The following is a 22,962-nucleotide window of genomic DNA, read 5'->3' on the forward strand; positions in this document are numbered from 1 at the left end:
AGACTTTTGCATGGCATTAATTTCTTTGAGGCGGTTTAGGAGGAGGTGATGTTTTTAAGCAATTGTTGACGCCAAACGCCGAACAACGGACGTCGGACGTTGACCGATCGCAATTACATATTTTAAATCAATCATTACCTTTAAAATGATACCAAAATGATAAAATGATATGGGGTCACCAGGCTTTAACAGTAATATTAAGTATAATTGAGCCATCAAAGAGCAAGCTTATATGTGGGTCAGATTCCGTAAGTAGGATGTCTTCTCTCTATCAGCACTCTTTTAGAAGGAACAAAATAATTACAACTTGACCTACCTTAAATGTAACATTACAATCAACTTTTCCATCTGAAAACTGGCAGTATTGCTTGGCGATATTGGTTGAGTTAATCTTTACTGACAGATTCTTCAACTAGAATACAAACATAGCTAAAATAAATGTTTACTAACATTAATGTGCATTCAAACTGAAAGTCACCCTGATTATTTTTCTAGAATTTTTCAAAACCATTGACAAAATTTATCTATTGCAATCAACTAAGCCTACTGACCCGCTAGAAAACTTAAAGTTTGGTCACTCTAAACAAACAATCTTTTGATTTGTTCATTAGAAATATGTAACCGCACATATGGCAGTTCTACTTGCAACAACTATTTATAAATAAACTGTCTAAAAAGGATAAACAAACAGTAAAAACTCACATCAGTTGTAATATTTATTGTATTTTCAACTTCTAATTTCAACGTATATTCAACATTGGCATGCAGATATAACGTTGTTTGTTTCAGCATTGGACAAGACTGAAACAAATGAATATTTATTTGAGAATCCAGATCAATAAATATCATTACATTTATCAGGTGATCATATTGAATGTATAGAAACTGTTCTCTAATTATTTTGCGAACAACACTAGGTCTCCCAACTGACGTTGCCAAATAATGGCATAACAATTATTATGCTTGTATTATGTATAGAATGTATCAACGAACAGACTGACAAACAGAGTGTTTCTTAAAGAAGTATTATAATTCATTATTGGGGCCCTGATAAAACAGTATTTTGTACTTTGTACATACATTGTTAACTGAATGATGATTTCCACAATGAGTAGTTGTATTTGTACTCTCGCAGTGACCTTGAGAAGCACACCATCTACATGTGCCACTGATTGTTTCAACACATGTACTACACCTGAAGTGTAGACAACAAATTACAACAACTCAGGCCCCAATTTCTCCAAACTTCTTAAGTCCCTTAAAACAGGATTAAGCTAATCTCACTATTTTTGTTGTTCTTTTAAATGTGTTATATTTAATTCTTCAAGAATTTTTAGAAATTATGTAGGAATAATCTATATGATCATCAGAATAAACCATTTTTCATTTATTAAAATTCATTTTCAGTATGTATTTTGGCTAATTGAAAAAAGCGACTTAAGCCTGTAAAGCTTAAGAAGTTTCGAGAAATTGGGGCCAGAACTCCAGGAATAAATAGCAAATTAAGTGAAAATCTACAATTATAAAACCAATTGTCTTAGAAAACTACAAAGGTATGTTTAGTGTTTTCAATAACATACTAACATGAATGACATTCACTTTTTTACAGAGAAACGGAAATTCATTAATATGTAATACCTCTGATTTTGTTTGTTTAAAAAGTAATTCCATATAACTGAACTTAATACAATGCAGTATTATTCTATATAATATTTTTAATAAAATACACATCATTGTTACACCCTTTATCTAGAGCCCTGCACATAAGTGAGTATATCAACAATTGTAATTTTTCGTTGTTTCTTGGCCAATAGACTCCCATGTCCTCTCTTTCCTTTATAAGTAATAACTGTGACATAACAATTAATGATCTACTTACTCTTGTTTCATCAACAGATAACATTATAAAGTATGATGATTCTGTCTCTCCCTTGAAATACATTTATTTTTTTGTATAACATGAACTATATTTTCAGACAACAAGAAATGTCATTGATATCTCAAATTGGGTTAACAGTTCCACCACAAGTTATGCTTATTTTAATGGTTGAGCTGTGACTTACATACGAGGGCCATTTAAAGATATGTCGATTTTTTAAGAACTCAACAAGAGTTTGGTTTCTTCTCAAAATATTTGACAAGAAGATAACATAAGGTATTCTTTTAAAGAAAATGAAAAACAAATATAATAACAGGCACTGACTTTTTTAAATTTTGATGATTGTTATTACGATACATTGCTATGACTGAGAACATAGTTTTAAAAGACATAATTTTACTTAAAAATGAAGAAAAATACCATATAAATTCTAAGCTCAACAAGCAATATCGTTGAATTGATATATCTGATTCGGCAACGTAGATGGAATTGGAAGTTTGTGAAACATTCCAACCAAAACATGCAATACGGCTGCAGAGTGACGGATTCTTATGAGTATTTAATATTAAATATGACTTTGTTTGCAATTATATGAAGTAAAAACACTGCTGTAAATAATGTAGCATTTAGATTTGACGTAGTAACTTAGTTTTTGAACCCATGTTACCCGGTTTCAACTTTATAAAATATTTTATCAAGGAAAACATTCTGATTAAGTTTCATGAGGCTTGGATCAGCAAAATTACAAAAAAGCCTCTAGAATGTGCACAAGGTATTTCTAAAATTTGACCTAGTGAATATGTGTTTGGCCCCATGTAACTTCAAACGCATACTATATTTTATCAAGACAATATTCTAACGTTGTTTCATGGCGATATATTGTCTCTATTTGTTACGAAGATTTGACCTAACGACCTAGTTTTTAAAACAATGTTACCCACTGTAAACGTCTACCAAGATAACTCGAAGGGGACCATTTTCACCAAAATTTTAACAAAATCTGACCAATATCAAATCCGGACATGATTTTTCAAAGATATGATTTAGTGTCCTAGTTTCTGATCTCATGTGAAATAGTTTCAAACTAGTCAATGAGTTCATAACTGAAATCATTCAGATTAGGTTTCATAAATATAGGACCAGACATATTCCCTCTAGTTTGTTCCCAAGATTTGACATATTGACCTAGTTTTGAACCCATGATACCTCTAAAATGCCGTGAGATCTTATCAAAAGTAACGATCTAAACAATCAAAACCATGATATGTTCCAGACAAAAATATCTAGTTGTCTGAGCAGGTGCGCTTTAAACAAATGGCACTTATGTAATGATTTTCATTGGAATATATTTTTTAAACGGTTGTTTTAGTCGCAGAATCGGAAAATCGACCCACGAAAAGACCCCTGCGCATATGTTAGGGCATGCGCGTATAAAAGGATATTTATGATTGAAATGTACTTTGCTATAATATCCCCTCAAAAACATTGACCAAATTCAAATTTAATGCTTTTTACTCACTTGCTGTACACTGAACAATTGAAGAACAGAAAAGGTGCTTCGGCGACAAGAACATTTTTTGTTTCTTCGTACAGTCCAAATGTCGTGTAACGATGATTTGCTGAAACTAGATTTGATAATATCATGATTTACCCTTGCGATGCCCTATTTCAAAGCTGTAACAATCTTTGGATAAACATTTCCACATAAAGCTCAGTTACACTTCAATAACAGTAATAAAAGAGGTTAATACATGTGGTGATGATTAAACTCTAGCATGATGTTTTTACTTAAATAAAACCAACCGGTTACTAGATTTCGAACATCTCTTGCTCAAGCTCCAAAGTGGTCGCTATTGTCGCTATTGTAAATCAATTATCTATTGGTTGTTAATATTGTTTCGCGTTTTTTTGCATAAATGTGATACTTTATTGAAGTTGTGTTTGTGATAGATGCTTTTCATCTTGGACAGGTTGTTTTTGTGGAAATTATTAACGGTTGAAATCCTACCACCTATAAATTATGTCAGTTTAATACTAGGTCCAGGTATGCCTATGTAAATAAAAAAGCATGTCTTGAAGACGACGTACATTTACTGAAAATTACTCATTTTCTACCGTTTTTGCTCGTTAAAACACCTCTATAACAGACCGAAGACGGACATTTTATGCTTAACTGGTTTTCATAAAAGATACTATTGAAAAGGAGAACGTAAAGCAGTCAGTTTAAACACAAAAAAATGTGGCTTTAATATCATTAAGTTTAATCTTAGGATGGCCATTTTATCCAATTGAAGAAATCTTTAAAGAAGAAACAGAGGATGTTAAATCAAAGTTTTTGGCAAGGCAACATGCAGCCAGCATGTGCTATCAAACTCTTAAATCTACCACAACACATTTGAAATTAGAAGTGGCATTCTGTCACATTTGTCATATTGTTACCTGAAGAAATAATTTCGTAACTAGTTTCAAAATCTAAACCTTTTTTCCGGTTTTATATAACCGTAACATATGTTTCTGTATAACGCGTGTGTAAAATTACAATTTCACTCCGTATTTTTTTGTAAACAGTTGAATTGGAAACGATGATTGTTCACTTGGTAATTTCCAGCAGGTCATACATTTATGTTTCATTACGTTTTTAATACAGATGTATTTGAATAAATTAGTCAATTTCCAACTCAAATTATAAGAGGATGAATTATATATTTCCTCTTTATGACAAACATACTTCAAACATCCATCACCTTCCATAATTTAACTGGATATGACGTCATAAACATTTTACAAAATGACGTCATTTAACCAGGTTTGGTGTCACCATTTAAAAAGAGTAAATTTTGCGTAAAGAATATTGTTTATGTTAGATTCTTACTGAATACCTAGTAAACTCGTTGAATAAAATTGTTTATTTTAGGATGACTCGTGACATATCTTACAATGTTTATGTCTGAAATCTTTAACTAAATGAAAATATAACTTGTGTGAGAAAATTTCACAGTTCAATTGCTAAATAAAGTATAATAATGAGGCTGTATTATATACGTATGATACATACTTGGCAGCTAATTATAATAATATATCAATATTCGTACATGTACAAGTGTAAAGAAATTTTATTCATACTTTCTGACACATTAACTGAACAGGTCAGGGAAGAGCTGTTTTTTCTAGCCTTGCCTTGACCACCATTAATTCCACAGATATAACTTGCATTTGGGAGAGAGTCAGAGGTAATTGTAATGTCAACCTGTAAAAATAGTCAAAATTATAACTTTAATCAAATTTACAATCACTTATCAAAAATGATATTGTATAACATTGTTATAAAAATTACACGCTTTTTATATAATTTGAAACACTTTTCATATAATATATTACTTATAAACTATTTATAAATATCATTATAACAATTCATTTCATATTTTCATGTACATACTTAAATATACTTATATACAATATTATTGATAGAGAACCAATGGGAAATGTATACAAACATTATAAACCCAATTTACATGTGCGCCGCAACGAAGACACCAACGCGTGTCTGTTGTTTTTCCAGTCACAAAAGTCATGTTGTTTTTACATAAAAGGGGGCGATTACTAATAAATAAATACATGCACTAATAATAATAATCAGAATTATGACCGATGATATATGTGTGTGTTTATTGTTTCTGTCAATACAAGCAATTAATCTTAAGTAAATAGTTTGTTTCATTTTTTGAGATATTGGGAGGTTTAGATAAATTTCAGATGACGATGTGGACACCAAGGCTATCACAATAAATCAACCGAAGTTTTCTGAAAAGCCAAAAAACGATCTTACAGTTCTTTCCCCAACTGTTACTCCCTGTGGACGAATAGAAATTAAGCACTTCTTATCCAATGAAATCCATGTGGCATTACATTCAGACTTTTTTGATAGCCTGAAACGGAAAAAATCAGCTATTAAAAATGCTACATTTTTTTCTAGAAAATACTTTTAATTAACATTGGTTTAATATTTATTGACAAAGCATTATGAGAAAGACTAGCATTTGATGACATGAATCTGTTTTCAATGTAAACTTTAGGCGCCGCAAATCGACACAACCATGTTTTACATATGGGCATAAAGCCAAATCATTTCTTGTATGAGTCAGGCAAAAAGCAACAGCCTTTCTCTTTACTTTAATAAAAAAGAGACATAGCTGAAATTTTCTCTAGTTAAGTTTATTTGTGTTCAGTTTCACTGCAACATCCATACTTAGTTTCAATATCAAGATCAAGATAAGCATGCAATTAAAATTAAAATGTTCCAGTCAAATTGATTAAAGATGATCACAATTGATGGTCGCCTGTCTGATGTTGGGCAACCATCGATGTTTATTCCATGGCATTCGATATTGCGGCATAACTTGATAACGATACGTATCTGTGGTACGAATAAGGCAATACAAAGAATATTGATGCTCTATCGCTTTTTGCTATTGAAGACACGTAATACACAAGCCAGGTGAATCGCGATAGCAGTTGGCTCTACAGTCATGTTACTCGGTACGAAACTTATTCGGATCTGTTATCGTTCATAAAAGAATGGGTTTTTTTTGCTGATTTGTTTTGAGTAATCAATAGTGTATATATTGTATTAGACACCAGGAGCTACAGTAATCAGTGACGTTATCCGACAAAAAGACAAACATGTTCGCCGTTTCTATCAAAAGGTTGACATTTTCTAGAATTGTCAAAATGAATCTTCAAAGTTGCTATGAACAGCGTTAATAAAAATAAGAACTGCATTTATAGCTTTAACTGTAAATGTTCGTTTATGTCTCGTTCATAAAAGAACTTATATTATATTATAGATTTGCAAAAATGCATTTCCTTTATTGTTACTCGCTTCAAACATAATCATCCAATCACGCAATCCGACAAGGTCTGCTTTTCTCAGGCTATACCGCAGCGGGAAAAACATCGGGTGCAAATGGATCAACTCATATTTGTGTTTATAAAGTAGCCATATGCCACTTGTATGAGAGTCACACATATAAACAAAACTATTATGGATTTCTCATACGTACTGATAACACAAAACTCTTTGAACATTTTTCAATATTCAACGCGACTAATACAGCATACAATCGCCCAAATAAAAAAATAATACCAAAGCCAATTAATAAAACACTAAAAAGCTTGTTCATTAAGATCCCAGAGAGAGAGAGAGAGAGAGAGAGAGAGAGAGAGAAAGAGAAAGAGAGAGCAAGCATCATGAATAAAACTTGCGTCGTTTTGAGCAAAAGGCGGCACTTTCACCAATTGACTAACTTTTCAATTATAAGAAATAATTTTCAAGTTAAAAAATCAATATATGACCGTAATTAAAACGGTTTTGTTTACAACTCATCTAAAATGCTACTAAACGTGTTTTTTTTTTTTAATCTAAAATGAATTTAATTTCTTCATTTAACCATTTTATCCCTTGTTTGATGTCACTCAAACAGAAACTGATCTTTTCTTATAAACTCAATTGCAAAAATTGTATCACATGAAACGAGCATTCTTTTTAAATCCAACAAAAGCGTAAGACTATACATACTTGTTTTTGAAAACACACCAACCGCAGTGAGGGTCTTTCATCTTCATTGTTACAGATTGTGTGCATACCGATACGTCAGATTCAGTACAAGGCCTCGCACTAATTTTAAAAATCTGAAAAACAACACACAGTATTTAGATTGGCTTTCATGCAAGCCTTAACATGTTCAGACTCAGTACATGAAGAGTAGTTGGACTTGCTTACAATAGCTGTGTGTATTGACACAATCAATCTGTGTGTGCTGATATTTTCAGAAATGTCAATATTTTGTTCAGCGTTTGTTTACAGCTGTTTTTAACATGAACAAGATGGTGGTCCCATTGGCATTGCCAATGCTATGACAAACCTCCTTAATCTTTAACCAAACAAGAGGGCTAAAATCGCGATAAAACGTTAACCTAATTAAAGTGACCAACGAGTCAGTGATTAAATTCTTGCTGAGGAAGTTAGTGGTTGCTGACAGTTTAGTGGTTGCGTAGTATGTCTGCCATTGCTGAGGGAAACCAATAGAATTGCTAGCAAAGTCTAGACATTAATTGTCAGCTGGTTGTTTCCATGGATGCCAGTGCTAAAGATTAATGTGATGCCCAAGGAGGCTGATTGTTTCTATGTAGGTCAATGATTGCGAAGGAAGTCAATGGTTGCTAAGGAAGTCATTGGCTACTAAGAGGGAAAGTGGTTGCTTAGGTAATTTGTGGTTGCTAATGTAGTCACTATTTCTTATATAATAAGGGGGTTGCTTACGTTGACATTAGATAAAAAGGAAGTCATTGGTTGCTAACGAAGTAAGTGGTCTAAAGTGGTTGCTTAGGAAGTCATTGGTTGCAATGGATAAATGGAGTTGCTAAGAAAGTTTGTTGCCAAAGAAGTCATTTGTTGCTAAGAAAGCCTTTAACTGCTAAATAGGTAAGTGGTTACTAAGGTTGCTAAGGAAATCATGCAGCCATTAGTTGCAGATGATGTCATTTGATGCTAAGGGAGTCAATGGTTGCTATGGATGTAAGTAGTAGTAAATATTGACATTCGTCTGTTATTGTTCTGGTTACCATTGTTTGCTAAGGAAGTCATTGGTTTCTATGGAAAAAAGTCTTACTATGTGTTGATAAAACATTATTGATTACAACGGATGTATGTAGTTACTTAGAAAATTTGAGGTTGCTTAAAAAGGCATCGGTTACTTAGGACGTCATTGGTTGCAAATGGCGTAAATGGTTGCTAAAGATGTCATTGGTTGCTAAGATAGAAAGTGGTTGATAAGGAAGTCATTGGTTTCTAAAGCAGTCATTGGTTGCTTAGTAGGGGAGTGGCAAATAAGGAAGTCGTTGGTTGTTAAGAAAGTTATTGTTTGCTTTAGTTGAAGGTAGTACCTTACTACTACATGAGGCTGCATACCACGTATTCAGGGTCTGTGCAGGGTTTGTGCATTGAGGTTTTTACATAAGAAGATTTTCAAAGATTTAACTATAAATAACATAGAAAACCTAACCCCCGGGGCGGAACCAACTTTAACCTTAGGTTTCAGGGAAAATATTTTCAACATTTTACTAGTCTATATAAGTAAATATAAATCTCACGACCCCCAGGACGGGCCAGCTTTGACTCCTGTGACATAATTTGAACAACCTTGTTAGAGGAGCGCTACAAGTGGCTACTTACCAAATATCAAGGTGTGCAGTTTCAGAGAAGAGGTGTTTCAAAGAGTATTTTATACAGTACACAGAAAACCTGAGGGACCCCGGGGTTGTACTAACTTTGACCTGTTGGCTGTCATTTGAACAATTTTGGTAAATGACCATAACATGAGGATGCAAACCAAATATTAAGAGTCTGGGCCTTGCGGCTAAGAGAAAATGATTTTCATATTGCTTTACTATATAAGTATATACAAAACCTTAGACCCTAGGACGGGGCCAGCTTTGACCGCGGGAAATTTTTATACAACCTTCGTTAAGGTCCCATTTATGGGGTTTCAAGCAAAAGTTAAAGGTCTGCGCCTTCCAGTTTCAATAAAAGAATATATTATACGATTTTACTAAATAAGTGAATAGAAAACCTGAGAACCCTGGGTAGGGGCCACTTTTGACTCGAGATACATACATTTGAACACTCTTAATAAACGGCCAGTCAATGAGGCTTCATAATAGATATCAAGGGTTATGGACTTGTGGTTTCAGAAAATAAGTTTTAACATGTTGTCGACGGTCGGGGGACGAAGGGAGATCACAATAGCCTACGCTAAGCACTTCGTGCTAAGGTGGGGAAAAAACATAGACACGCTAAAACTGACCCTTGAAAGGAAAAAAACCCACCAAATTGACAATAAAAGTTGCAAATCATTTTGTATATAATACGCTTAATAACACATATTCAACATGTCAACATTAAAATTAGGAAATTTATTATACTTGACCTTGGATTTTGTTAAAGCATAAAAGGCATCACCATCGGGGAAGTGGTACAGGTCATGAATTTTATTGTCTTCTCTGCTGCTGCTAGAAGGTACTCTACTAGTATCATATTTTTGCAGCGAACCATCTTCTAAGATAGAAAACTGGAAAATAAAAGAAATACTTTTTTTTTTTTTCTGTCAATGGCCAATAATCTAGATATTATTAAGAGTTTATTATTTGAAATATTTTCTTTTGTCGGTTAACATGCCGGTGACTTACTTTCGCATTTTTGTAGAAAGGCTATTGCCTAAATAGAGTTTATAGGTCCCTAAAGAAACAAAAATATACAACCAGTCTAAACAGACTCCGTAAATTGTCTTAGGTAACATAAGGATGTTAATAGAGTATGCAGTAACTTTTCATTATTCCGCGTATGGATGAGTAACACGACCCTAAAATTTATAACTGAGGCTAAAATGGACTTTTTAATGCATAATTGTCCGTGATACAACAATTACCAAAAGTGCTGGGTTTAATCATTGATGATAAATAAAAGCTATCTTAAAAGGGGCTTAGCCAAATCAAATAAAATCTACAAACCTGTATCACATGTCCTGATTCTGTACCAGCTAGAATAATTGATTTTCCATTGAGGCTTGTTGTAAACAATTTTGTAATTTTTCCTTCAATGTTGTGAATACTATAGTTGAATAGAATTGATTTGTTTCCAATCACACGCTTGGAATCATGTGTGAGGTGTGGCATATCAGCAGCACATTTGAATTCTTCAAAAAATATACTAGTATTTCCTTTCTGGAACCAAAAGAAAACAATAAAACATACATTAATTCCTCATGATTTTCTCCCAATCCGATTCGAAATGCAAAATGGTAAAATAAGGGTACTTACCATCTCCACCCTCCCCCACCCAAAAACATGTAATTTAAATAAGACATCTAAAAGAGAAAATAGAAACACATAGCTGTACAATGAAGTAGTCAATTTAACAATTGAAGTTATAAGACAAAACTCCTACTACTTTCTGAACTGAACTAAACATTAAATCCAACTAGGTAATCACAGTTGTTTCAAAGAATTTGATCTTGATATAATTCAAACAATTATGTAAAGTTTTACATGGGGAAGAACATTACATGATGCTAGGAAAAATGCAGTAATTGGAGCAAACAAATACATGTACATATACTTACTAGATTTTCGCATTGTTCCATATTTTGTTCATAAGCCAGATAACTCTGTGTTTCATTTAATGTACAATTTCCATCAATAAAGTTTAGCTTTTCATCAACCAAAGAAGAGTTTAACTGTTGTATGTCTTTAAAGCAAATAACACTTTCGAAAAGTCCATCTGACTTTGAAAATGATGCGAAGACCATGCCATTTACAAAAACAGCATCAGTCAAAATATTATAACTCTCTCCTCCGACTTGACAAGCGATTTCTGCATCTATATATGTCTGATAGTATGCATCTCTCTGACAAATCCTTGCTACCTTGGAAACTGTGTCTCGGGTATTATAATACATATTTTGACGTGTAAAAAAGTAGGCGAAACCACTATGTTCTAAAACTTGTATATACTTTATGCAGAAATGTTGATCTTGTGATCTCTTTAATTTCAAAATCTTTGATGAACCATTTTCATTAAAAACTTCTGTTATGTTCATGGTCTTAAAATTCACACTTGCAATGACATTGATATAATTTTTATCATCAAAGAATGTATTATTGACACAAACTGAGCGAGCTACCATAAAGTCTTTGTAATCTTTAGTGACAAGGCCAACTGCAGGGAAACCACGATCTACAGATACTTTCAAATTTCCGGTATAGTTTCGTCCGTCTAATTCATTCAGATCTAGTTGGTCACAAGATCCATTATTCCCCGTGCCACAGAAAACAATTTTACTTTCATTCTTATTAATAAGAAGTAGCTGGTTCACACTATTAATACAGTTTGACGTACAAGTTGGTATAGTCACTTTGAGGTTTAAGTAAACGTCCAATTTATATAAATTCTTCCCTCCTCCAATGTAAATGTCCTTTCCAATGACAGCAAGTTTAGAAAGTACATCGTTATCGGGAGAAAAGCTTACTTGTCCACCTACATTATTCATTGACAACAAGATCAAAACGAAACCTAAAACTGTGTAACTTGTTGGCATGATGAAGCTGATGTAGCTGATTGTGTGTAGAATTGAATCCAACAGTGGCTCTGGAAATAGAAATTAACAGAAGAGCTGTCACAGAAACGTGACCACTGTCCCAAATAGGCCTTGTTCGACGGAAATCTGTTAAAAATTAAGCATTTATGGAGTATATTCATGGATATGATAAGTCACTGCAATGTTAAGTGGGTGTCAATTCGTGTGTGTCATACTTTTAAATGCGATTGTCGGGCATTGATTGACATGTACGTAGGTGAAAGTCCTAGAAATCATTATAAATGTTTTTGGCGGGATTCAAGTCTTTAATGGAAACCTTGAATATAAAAAATGTATGGTAAAAATAACCATTTAATAAAGAGAAAGGATAACATTTAAATGTAGGTAAATGCTTGTATCCATGACCAATCGGGGTCATCAGCTGGTAAATTTCAAACCTGCAAAATATGAGGTTAAAAGGCCAAAGTCTTTGTCAAGTATTGTCCTTTAACATTACTCTATGACTTTAAAATCAAGGAGGTTTATTTACTAGTCATGACAAATAATTTGGCCAAGTTTGAGGTCCCTGGGTTCTGGCTAGCTTCAGCCATTATCAATTATTGATCAGAACCGGTTTTTTCAGCTCAATATGACCACGATCTTAACCTCTGATCCACTGATTTCAAAATAAATAGTTTTTTTCTGCTAATTTTAAACAACCTGCCGACCAAGGTACGGAGGGACAATGGTCCAAGTATTCACAAGTTATTAATCTGAAATCAGGAACCGGACGCACAGACGCTTCGATAACTATATGCCGCCCTTAAGAGTGAAAATTATGGACACTTTAAAATGTATTCAATATCTATTTAGTTAATTCATTAACACACCTTTGAACGATGTGTTAGTTATGGCAAAGGTCAAAGGTTTGACACAATGCTGAAGCCTGAAGGCTTTCACAATTACAAAACTTTTTCTTTAAAAGCAGAGGAGCTAAAAAGGAAATCCCCTCATCCATTCATATGTTTTTACTTACTACAAAAATTTAGCATAGCCTCGGAATGGATAAATTCTGGGGAACTTTTCGCCAAATTTTAACCTCATTCATAACACGATGTTTTGTTTTATAAAAAATACATAAAATTAACCCCACCTTGTTTAATAAAGAAAATGGAGGAGAATCTCAACAGTCATTGAGGGGGGTGCCAACAATTATTATGTACCACACTTAGATGCATGCTTTACTCTGAAAAGCTATTATTCAGAAGCAAAAAATAGATAAAAATCTAAATAAACCTTATTGAATGTCTTTCCATTACTCAGCTATCTGTTTAAACCAGATAAGGAAAATAGGATAGTTTGAAACTCCCGTATTTAGCATTAATTCACCTGAATGTTTGGGTACATTTTAAATGTACAACGACATTTGAGTCGAGGAAAATACAGCATCTTTTGCCATACAAATTCATGGATAACAAGAGCGCTATATCAAACCGGTAAATTTTCGCCTCTTTTCGCTTTAAAATCCATGAAGGGATTTATTTCAATTTATGGCTCCAAAAACAGTACATAATTTGATGAGAAGCATCACACTAGGATACATTAAATTATTTTTATTATCCTTATTACAATTCATAATACACTTAAACCTTAAGGAACAATGAACTGTATAAGAGTTTACATGAACTATCTCATGGAATATCCGTACACATTAGATTACCCAAAGGACCAATTATAACTACAAATTAAGTTTGTTTGTATTTTGCGACACGACCATCGTTTACCACTAAAGATAAACTAATGCCTACCTTTCAAACATTTTGTAAACTGCATAATCATATGTGTATGAATACCAAACATACATCAATTAGAAATGGTTAATACCAACATTGTCAGATCAATTCTTTGTGACGCTTGAAGACAGAACAACATAGTCTTCAATAATTTGGAAAACAATGATGTAGACCAGTTTTTTTTAAATCCGTCTTACATCATCACCAAGAGCCTGCTACAGGAAATACTTCTTCCCAAGAACGCTTATACATTAGATGAACGGGCATGCATCCATCACAGAGGCATCTGAGACTCTGACTAAGTATTCTTTAGAAGGGCGTTTTTAATAATAAAAAATGTTATTATCTGCGCCATGGTTGTCCTGAGAAAAATGAGCATAATAAACTGGACAGCCGCAAGCGTAAATCAAACCATAATTTAAAAAAAGACATATAAAACAATACAGTCGCTAAAGTTAGTCAAAACCATAATTAACTACAAACATAAAAACTGGACAGCCGCTTAAGTAAATTAAACAATCATTTGCAATTGACAAAAAACTTGATAGCCTCAAGGGTAGGTTTAACCATCATTTTAAAATGATATTGAAAACTGGACAGCCGCTAAGGTAAGTCAAATCATAATTTCCCTAGACCTATAAAACTTGACAGCCTCTAGGGTAGGTCAAACATCATTTCCGATTAAAATATAAAACCGCTATCATAAAACTGGTTTATAAAAAGACAGTAAACGGAAAATAGTTCGAATATTTCAATCATCTATTCTATAACTTTTATACCATGTCTACTCTGACTACTGCGTGGTTTAAAAAAACAAGAAGGAACCTCCAATGGACGTATGATTTCTCTAATTATATCATCGGGAATATTTTTCATCTCTAACGCTTACAACAGTGTATAACGCTTTGACAAGACGAATAATTCAATATAAAAATCTCAGCTGCTCAAAATTAGCACAGCTCTGCATTCAGGATATGTGTTTGCGTTGATAGATCTCCGCATATCGTGTGTACACTGCGAAAAAGCAGGGATACAAACAAAACAGTCCGCTTACGTGAGCGACTGTTAACCTTAACTGACCTCAGGGCTGATTTTGGTTAAAATCGTATTGACCAGTGTCGTCAGTCAGCCAAAGACACACAATATTAATGTCACAAGATGACACTGTCATACAGACCAAAATCCACACATCGGTTACATCCCTTTGCCGAACAGTAATCATTGCAACCCAGCTCCAAACAGAGGTTACTTCCCTGTGCCGAACGGTAATAACCGCAACCAGACTCAACACGTGGCGGTTACTTTCCTTTGTCGTACAGTTATCAATGCAACCACGCATATTACGTGAGGATGATGATCAAAATCATCCCAAAACTGTTTTTTTTTTCTTTTTAAATATTTGTTGTCGGTTTTTTTCTTTGGAAACAGCTGATTCAATTTAGATTCACTTATGCATTCCATAAAACCAACGTAAAAATATTTTTAAAACAAGCAACAAAAACTTAATTAGTTGAAATCCAACTTGATTCGTACGTGGTGCTAGAGCTGTCATGGGAGAGTATTGCGTAGTAGATCGTCATATCGCATGGGTGTCCATCGATGTTGTTCAACTCCTACCTTTCTTGATACAACACATATCTATAGAATTACTTCTGATTTTACAGAGCAATTTTACAAACAACACTTTACCGTATAATCTACAGCATAGTGGTTTTTTTGCTGATTTTTTTTTTTTATTTTCTTGCTTTTTGGGATCATTATGTCGTAAGTATGATTCTTAAACAGACAATTTCCTAAGCCGAGGTAGAAGTGGGGGGGGGGTTGTTGACGGTGTTGTACTGAACGTTATCGTTTATTAATAGTTTTAGTCAACTGAGATTGCTGTTTTCATACTTATTTCATTTTGTACCTTCGCCGAATGTCTAAAATAAGTGGTTAATAACAATGTATTTCGAATAATTTAAGTGTAGTCCAGCAGCAAATTGTATACAATTATTCGGTTTTAAACCCTGGTGTCCAAATATTGTTTTGGTATTACTAAAACACATTGTATTGACAAGAAAATATAAACCAGAATATTTTTGCATTCACATATTGCAAAATATGTCATTTACGTCCACTTAATTAGTCTATAAAAAATAAATTTTGGGAGGTATTTTAAATAATTCAGAAAGAAGGAAGATGGTTAACATTAAATTGAAGGTCAATCCGGTTCAGATAAAAATATCAGAATGAGTGGTGATGACAAAAGAAAAACTGGACTTGTAAAATAGACGGCAGGAACGGTTATAGCTACGCCGGAAATGATTACAACAATGACAAATGGGTGGCAACAATGACGACAGCAGCGGTAACAACGATGACGTTAGTGATTTCATAGACCACGATTGGGGCAGCACTGCCGACGGAAGCGGTAGCAACAGTGACTGGAGGGGAAATAACGGCGAATGGGTGAGTCAACGTTGCCTACGGGACCGGTAGCAACGGTGACGAAAGGGAGAACTCACAATGACGACGGGAATGACGCATAGGCGATCGGAGGGGAAAACACGATGCAGAGCCATCATCATCATCATCATCACCATCACCATCACCGCCACCACCACCACCATCAGCACCATCATCATCATCATCATCATCATCACCATCAGCACCTTCACCACCATCACCACCATCATCATCATTATCATCATCATCATCATCATCATCATCATCATCATCATCATCATCATCATCATCATAATCATCATCTTTAAAATCATCATTAAAATCATCACCACCATCATCATCATCATCATCATCATCATCATCATTAAAATCATCATTAAAATCATCTTTATCATTTTTATTATCTTTACATTCAGTTTTACCTATTTACAATATATAGCATATTATTTTTTTGCAATGGGAACAATAAAGTCAATAAATAAAATGCATATGAAACAATGAATACGTCTTCAAACAATATAACGATCATTAAAAATAAAAGAATCATAGAAAAAACTTACAGAAATGTCGAATAGATAGCCAGTCTAACAAAATATAATCCAACTAAAACACATACGCTCTTTTATTGTGGTTGAATGCAAACTAATCGAGGTTTTCAAGACTTCTTTGGCTATTTTGAATACGAATATTCCATACAGCTCGTTTATAATTAGATTATTTAAACTTTTCCCTGTCAGTACAAGACGAGTTTTGTAGGTTTCAGAGACGATGCACACAAATGTTACCGTATGCTTCAATAAATATAGGAGGAAAACCTCATTTATACATTAACATTATATTAACAGCACAATAGGGAAAAGAGAAGAAAGAAAAAGAATGAGGAAAACTGTGGCTTATTATCCTTTGCCTGCGAAGAAATTCGATCCGTTCTACGAAACAATAAAGTAAAATGGTGTAAAATGTGATACAATCCCTAAGGTAAAAAACAAGGACAAATAATTTGCAAAACGCTCTTGAAAGGAATTCACAGTTTGCAAGTCAGAGAAATACGAGCCAAAGGTTATCTTGTACGCTTGATATGTTGCATAAATAATGGACAAAAACTGTCATTGAAACGTTCAAGTAATGAAAAAAACATACTGCTATGCTTTATAATTTTGGAAAACGTTTCATGTCAACAGTGGCAAATTTTTCTAAATGATTTAATTCAAATCATTACTGTACACTGTTTTTGGTGAACAAAAATGTGATATGTATGTGAACCACTAAATATGCGCAATCGGCGATTAAGTAATATTTTTCCGGACGCAGGTTCAAAGTTGCACACCCCAATTGCCCCACCCCATCTACCGTGAAATCCTTGGACACCCATCTAAAACGATATTTAGCTAGATTATTTCTAACTAACCGCTTTGTCAAATGAGAACAGTGTAAGGTGCTTGAAATCAGTCTTAAAACAACGCATCAGTTTCTATTATTTTATAGTATACAAAACTACATGAAAATACATCTTAAAGCGACATCACCAGAAAAATGTTTTGATTGATATCTTAATTTTGAGACAAAAGAGCTTCGCATGTGATAGAGGTGATGTGATATGACATCAGGTTAATAGTCTAGATGCTCAATTATGATTTGAAAGTCACGTGCGTTTACCATAAACGTCATCTACTTATACAATCAACGTTTTGTATGTGTACCGTAAACGTCACATACGTCTACCATGAACGTCAAGTGTACAATCGACATCACGTACGTGTAATATTTACATCACATACGTTTACCAATTTAGTCAAGTACGGCTACCATAAACGTCAAGTATATGTACAATTAACGTCACGGATGTGTACGTACCAAAACCTCACTGACGTCTACCATAAACGTCACTTACGTCTACCGTGAACGTCGAGGGTGCAATCAACTACACGTACGTGTACCATTAACGTCACATGCGTGTACCACTTACATCATGTACGGTTACCATAAAAGTCACGTACATGTACCATTAACGTCACGTACGTGTAACATTAACATCCCATTTGTGTACTATAAACGTAATGTACGTGAACCATAATAATAATACTTGTCATGTGTTTCCGTTCCGGATATAAAAATCCGACCCGAGAGCACCTGCGTTGCCAGGTATCGAGGCTTGCCGAGTTACCGGCAACGCAGCGTGCCCGAGGGTCGAATTTTTCTATCCGGAACGGACACACATGATAGATATTTTTTTCTAGCATACATTGTTTTGTGAAGAAAATACATAAATAGCGCATTTTTGTTCATTTCACCAAAAAGCGCGTGCGTTGAGGTTTACTGACGTCATGACGCGCAGTAATTTGTATTTACTGCATACGTCAATAAGATCCTACGATATCACGTCTTTTAAGGGTTATTTTGTTTTGTTTTGAAGATACATTTTTTTTTCAAGTTAATGTTTATGGAACTTATCTATTGAAATCGCATAATATTGGTTACATAAAGTGCATTATAAAATAAACAAACAGTATTACGTCACAGCGCGTGACTCATCTGGCAAAGGGGGGGGGGTGCCAGATGGAATTTTCAAGCACGGCTAAATTCACCGGAAATGCCTATCTGGTGTGCTAGAAATGACACGTTCGTCTATCATTACCGTCATGTATGGTTTACCATACACGTTAGTAATACGTACTTGTACAATAAACATCACGTACGTGTAATATAAACGTTATTTTCATACATTTTGTTTTAAACTTCGAAACTAGCTATATCTCCTTCCTCCAGATACATACGTTTACACTTCATTATTAAATAGTTTAGATGCGTTTTTTTACAAGGGTGTAACACATTAAATTGTCCCCTAAATTTTTGTGAGACATCCGGGTAAGTAAACTTTACAAAGAATGTTTTTCAGAGTTTGGATTCAAATTCCGTTTGCATTCGAACAGAATTCTTTTCGATAACAGTAATATTGTTGGCGCAAAAATGATCCAGACTACCAAACCAACAACAATGACCATATCCTTTCGTTATCGTAGCCGCCTAATTCAGACCGATTTTTCAATAGTGCTGGTTACCCCTACTGTTTTACTATATGAACACTGTAGACAACTGTAACGTACCAAAATAATAAGTATATCCAGTTAAACAGCCGCAAAAGCACATTTTTCCACAAATTTGTTGTGCATTTGTCATCAACTTTTAAAAGGTTTGTAAATTTGAAAACCAGCATTAGCACGCTATGGTACCTTTTCTTAGAAACAGTTACTACACTATGGAAGTTCTTTCCAATATAATAAAATGCAAAACTAAGCAAATGGTATTTCTTTAAAAATCGTCATTTAACAGTATTCGGCTCTGGCTTTTGTATACTTGATTGAATAAAACATCATGCGTATGCTTTTCTCTTATATCAAGAGTGCTCTATGGTATCACTGTCAAACTTAAGAAATGAGCAAAACTGCGCAGTGGTATTACTGTGAGATAAAGATTTGTTTTACGGACCTGTGGCTAAACTTCGATAGGTAGACTATACATGGTATATACTAACCCTAACCATAAGCAGTAATTTAAGTGCACTATGGTAGCGCTCTGTAATTTAGAAGTATGCAAAACTACGCAGTTGTATTTCGGTATTAACATAATACGTCTCAAAACAATGAATTTTCTTCTGGATTTCATTTAACGCTTGTAACGCTTCATTGAACTGTTAAAATGATAGCTATAAGGTTCTTATAAACCCATCCGGACATCTACTAACTTATCTATATAAAGTTTTTATAGAAATTAAAAAGATTGCAAATATATCAAATTACATCTCAACAGATTTCTTCATACTTATCACTGACTGCAAGAGGTCATATTGTTATTGTTTAAGTAATCATATAGATAGTTTGGTGATTGTTAGCATGCAAGATGTTGCAAAGAAAACAACAACAACAACTGTCACTGTTTATTAATTATGATGTTTATAAATCCAATATACACTGTGTTTTAAAAGATAAAAAATATATTTTTGATAAAAGAAAATGGTATCTATTTGATCAAACAGTATGCCCCCGTTTAATACAAGTGCAAAATGTGGACTCAGATACTTATAAAGAATAGAAAGTAATGTAAATGCATCGTAATCTATCTACGTTTTCAATAACAGGTAAAACCAACAAAAACTTTGCAAATTATTTTAATGAAATTGTTTGTTTTTGTGTGCTATGTCTTTGGCTTTTACCCTGTGCCATTAAACGGGGTTTATCTAAATCGTTCGACTACTGAGCTTGTTTCTGTAGTTTTTCATATACATATTAAAGCGATCGATATGAAGCATAATTCAATCATTATAAGATTCCATCATTTGGAAGCGTGCGAGCAATCAGTGATTCCTAAATAACAGATTTATAAACGATGTAAAGCAATCGGGCACAAATGTATTACGTGTAAGAATGGATAAACATGATTTTATAATATATAACATGTAATCGGTTCTTGTTTACATCTTCATTACTAAATTCATTGTTAAAACAGTATATTGACTCCTTACTTCAGAGTCAGCAACATGTGTATGCACTGTTTTGTCCTTTAAAGAGCGATTGGGATAAACTGTCATATATGTTTTATGTTTCATTCAAGATATTCTATAACCTTAATAATACAGATAAACTTTTAAACAGTTAAACACTTAAGTTGAAAAGGTAACCTCTCTAAACAAATCATAGCCCGAAAACACTAATAGTCGGCGTAAATACACTACGACGAATTTCTAATCGGCCACCTAGTTTTTATCATATTTTAGGAAAAATATTCGGAGAATAATACATATAACCAAATATAAGGTTAATACGATTTATTCCTAATACGTAAAACCAAACTTCATTGAAATATGATACCTTAACAGAGAGGGTTAACATTGACACCCTTAAAACAAAAACTGCAAGATCAAATCACGTCGTATTTGATTTTGATTTAATACTGTATGTCCACCTACTGCGGCAATAACAGCGAGGCACCTTGACCTCATTGATATAATGTATCTGTGAAGATACTGGTGTGGAATGGCTGCCCAAATCTGATGAATAACACGCGTCAGCACCCTGAGATTTGGTTGTGCACAGGAACTGGGCACGTACCTTGCGCTTCAAAAGGTCCCACACGTGCTCGATCGGATTTAAATCCGGACTTTTTGCAGGCCATTGGGGGTGTTCGAACGTTGTTTGCTACAAGCATAACTTGTGTGCTTCTATCCGCGTGACATGGTGCGTTATCCTGTGCCAACATCATACCGCGATTGGCACGCATATGAGTTAGATGAACCGACCGAATGACGTCATTTTGATACCTCGTTACGTTCATGTTTCCTTGAATGGGTACAATCGGAGTTTTAGTGTGCATGGAAACTCCAGCCTACAGCACAATGGAACCACCCCCGAAATTATCCAATTCTACCAGACAGTACTCATTGTTCCGCTCAACCCGACGGCGATATACGCGAGCACATCTGCCATTATCACTTAGTGTGCTGCGTGTCTCATCAACAAATAAAACATTGGCCCAGTCCGCCCTTGTAAATTGCAAATGTCTCCTGGCCCAGAATAATCTTGCCTGCCTGTGCCTTGCGGTAAGAATCGGAACCCACAGGGGACGACGGCACCGCAAGCCGACGGCCCTTCAGCGATTGCACATTGTCTGTGGGTGGATTGCGCGGTTGTGTCCGCCCACTGTATTACGGGCCGTCGTCGCTGCCGTGGTAAAACGATCCTGAAGGTGGTCTTTGACAGTTTGAATGTCCTGTTGGGGAGTCGTCACTCTTCTTTTGGGGCGTCGTCGGAGATCTGCTACACTTCCGGTTTGTACGAATTTCGCCCAAATTGTTTCAATACTGAAATGTCGCATATTAGGAAGCCGTGCAACCATAAAAAATAATAAAAAAATCCACTTAAAGTTGATTCAAAGGTAAATGTTAATTAGATACAATGTATTTCATTGTATGATTGGTCAGTCCGATATGACACAGGTATTGTATTGTTGACCACCCGTGGTATTGTTTACGACTGTTTTTACGTAAATAAAAATCACCTACAGATTAATATAAACAAGCATGTTTCTGTCAATAGTTTGCACTTGATAACACATAATAACACATATTGCAACTTTTATAACGACGCGTAACATACCCGTCTGATACCTGTCTATATTCGACAACTACCATGCCGTGCACGAGAAACTCGAGCACAAAGGCTATGTTCGCACCTACCGTTCCGCATGGATGATTTCGTACATGAATACGTGTTTTCTTTCAGTAAATCGATATATTGTCGTGTACAATATAAAAATAACCCAAAATTAGATTTATTGGTGATTGAAAATGTCGCATAGCATTATATTTTGCGTGCTATCGCATATCCATACGCAATTATTTTCACTAAGCACAAAAGAGTTCCAGCAAAAAATACAATTTTACTTAATTTTGTTTAACTGAGGTGGGAGAAAAAGCATCTACCATACTCGGTAAACCTCGTTTCCGCAAAACACCATACGCTCAGGTCGGAATGAACCTATCTTACACTCTCGGTCAAGGAAGATACTTATAATCTCATTGGTGCCGGTATATCAATAATCGGTGTACTGTGTGACATTGTTTCAAACATATCGTAGAGGGACGACTTCATGTTGACTGTCATCATAACATCAGTATTATTCATTCGGTATTTTAATTGTAACAAACAAGCCCTTTAGG

At 34.4% G+C, this 22,962-nt stretch overlaps 1 protein-coding gene across 2 annotated transcripts in view; it reads right to left on the bottom strand.

The window, feature by feature from the left end:
• The window catches only part of LOC128217867 (plexin-B-like), a 35,665-nt gene extending 24,215 nt beyond the window's left edge, over positions 1 to 11,450 (bottom strand). For both annotated transcript variants that reach the window (XM_052925298.1, XM_052925297.1), the window contains exons 1-10: positions 11,056 to 11,450; positions 10,445 to 10,657; positions 9,865 to 10,005; positions 7,455 to 7,567; positions 5,706 to 5,805; positions 5,003 to 5,126; positions 3,399 to 3,504; positions 1,081 to 1,195; positions 703 to 801; positions 317 to 412 (exon numbers count right to left, since the gene is read on the bottom strand). In XM_052925298.1, coding sequence (XP_052781258.1) covers positions 317 to 412; positions 703 to 801; positions 1,081 to 1,195; positions 3,399 to 3,504; positions 5,003 to 5,126; positions 5,706 to 5,805; positions 7,455 to 7,567; positions 9,865 to 10,005; positions 10,445 to 10,657; positions 11,056 to 11,391 — 1,443 coding nt within the window. In that variant the 5' untranslated portion in view covers positions 11,392 to 11,450. The remainder of the gene's footprint in view (positions 1 to 316; positions 413 to 702; positions 802 to 1,080; positions 1,196 to 3,398; positions 3,505 to 5,002; positions 5,127 to 5,705; positions 5,806 to 7,454; positions 7,568 to 9,864; positions 10,006 to 10,444; positions 10,658 to 11,055) is intronic.
• Between the last annotated feature and the right edge of the window lie 11,512 nt (positions 11,451 to 22,962).

Source organism: Mya arenaria, chromosome 14, assembly GCF_026914265.1.
Source record: "Mya arenaria isolate MELC-2E11 chromosome 14, ASM2691426v1".
Lineage (NCBI taxonomy): Eukaryota > Metazoa > Mollusca > Bivalvia > Myida > Myidae > Mya > Mya arenaria.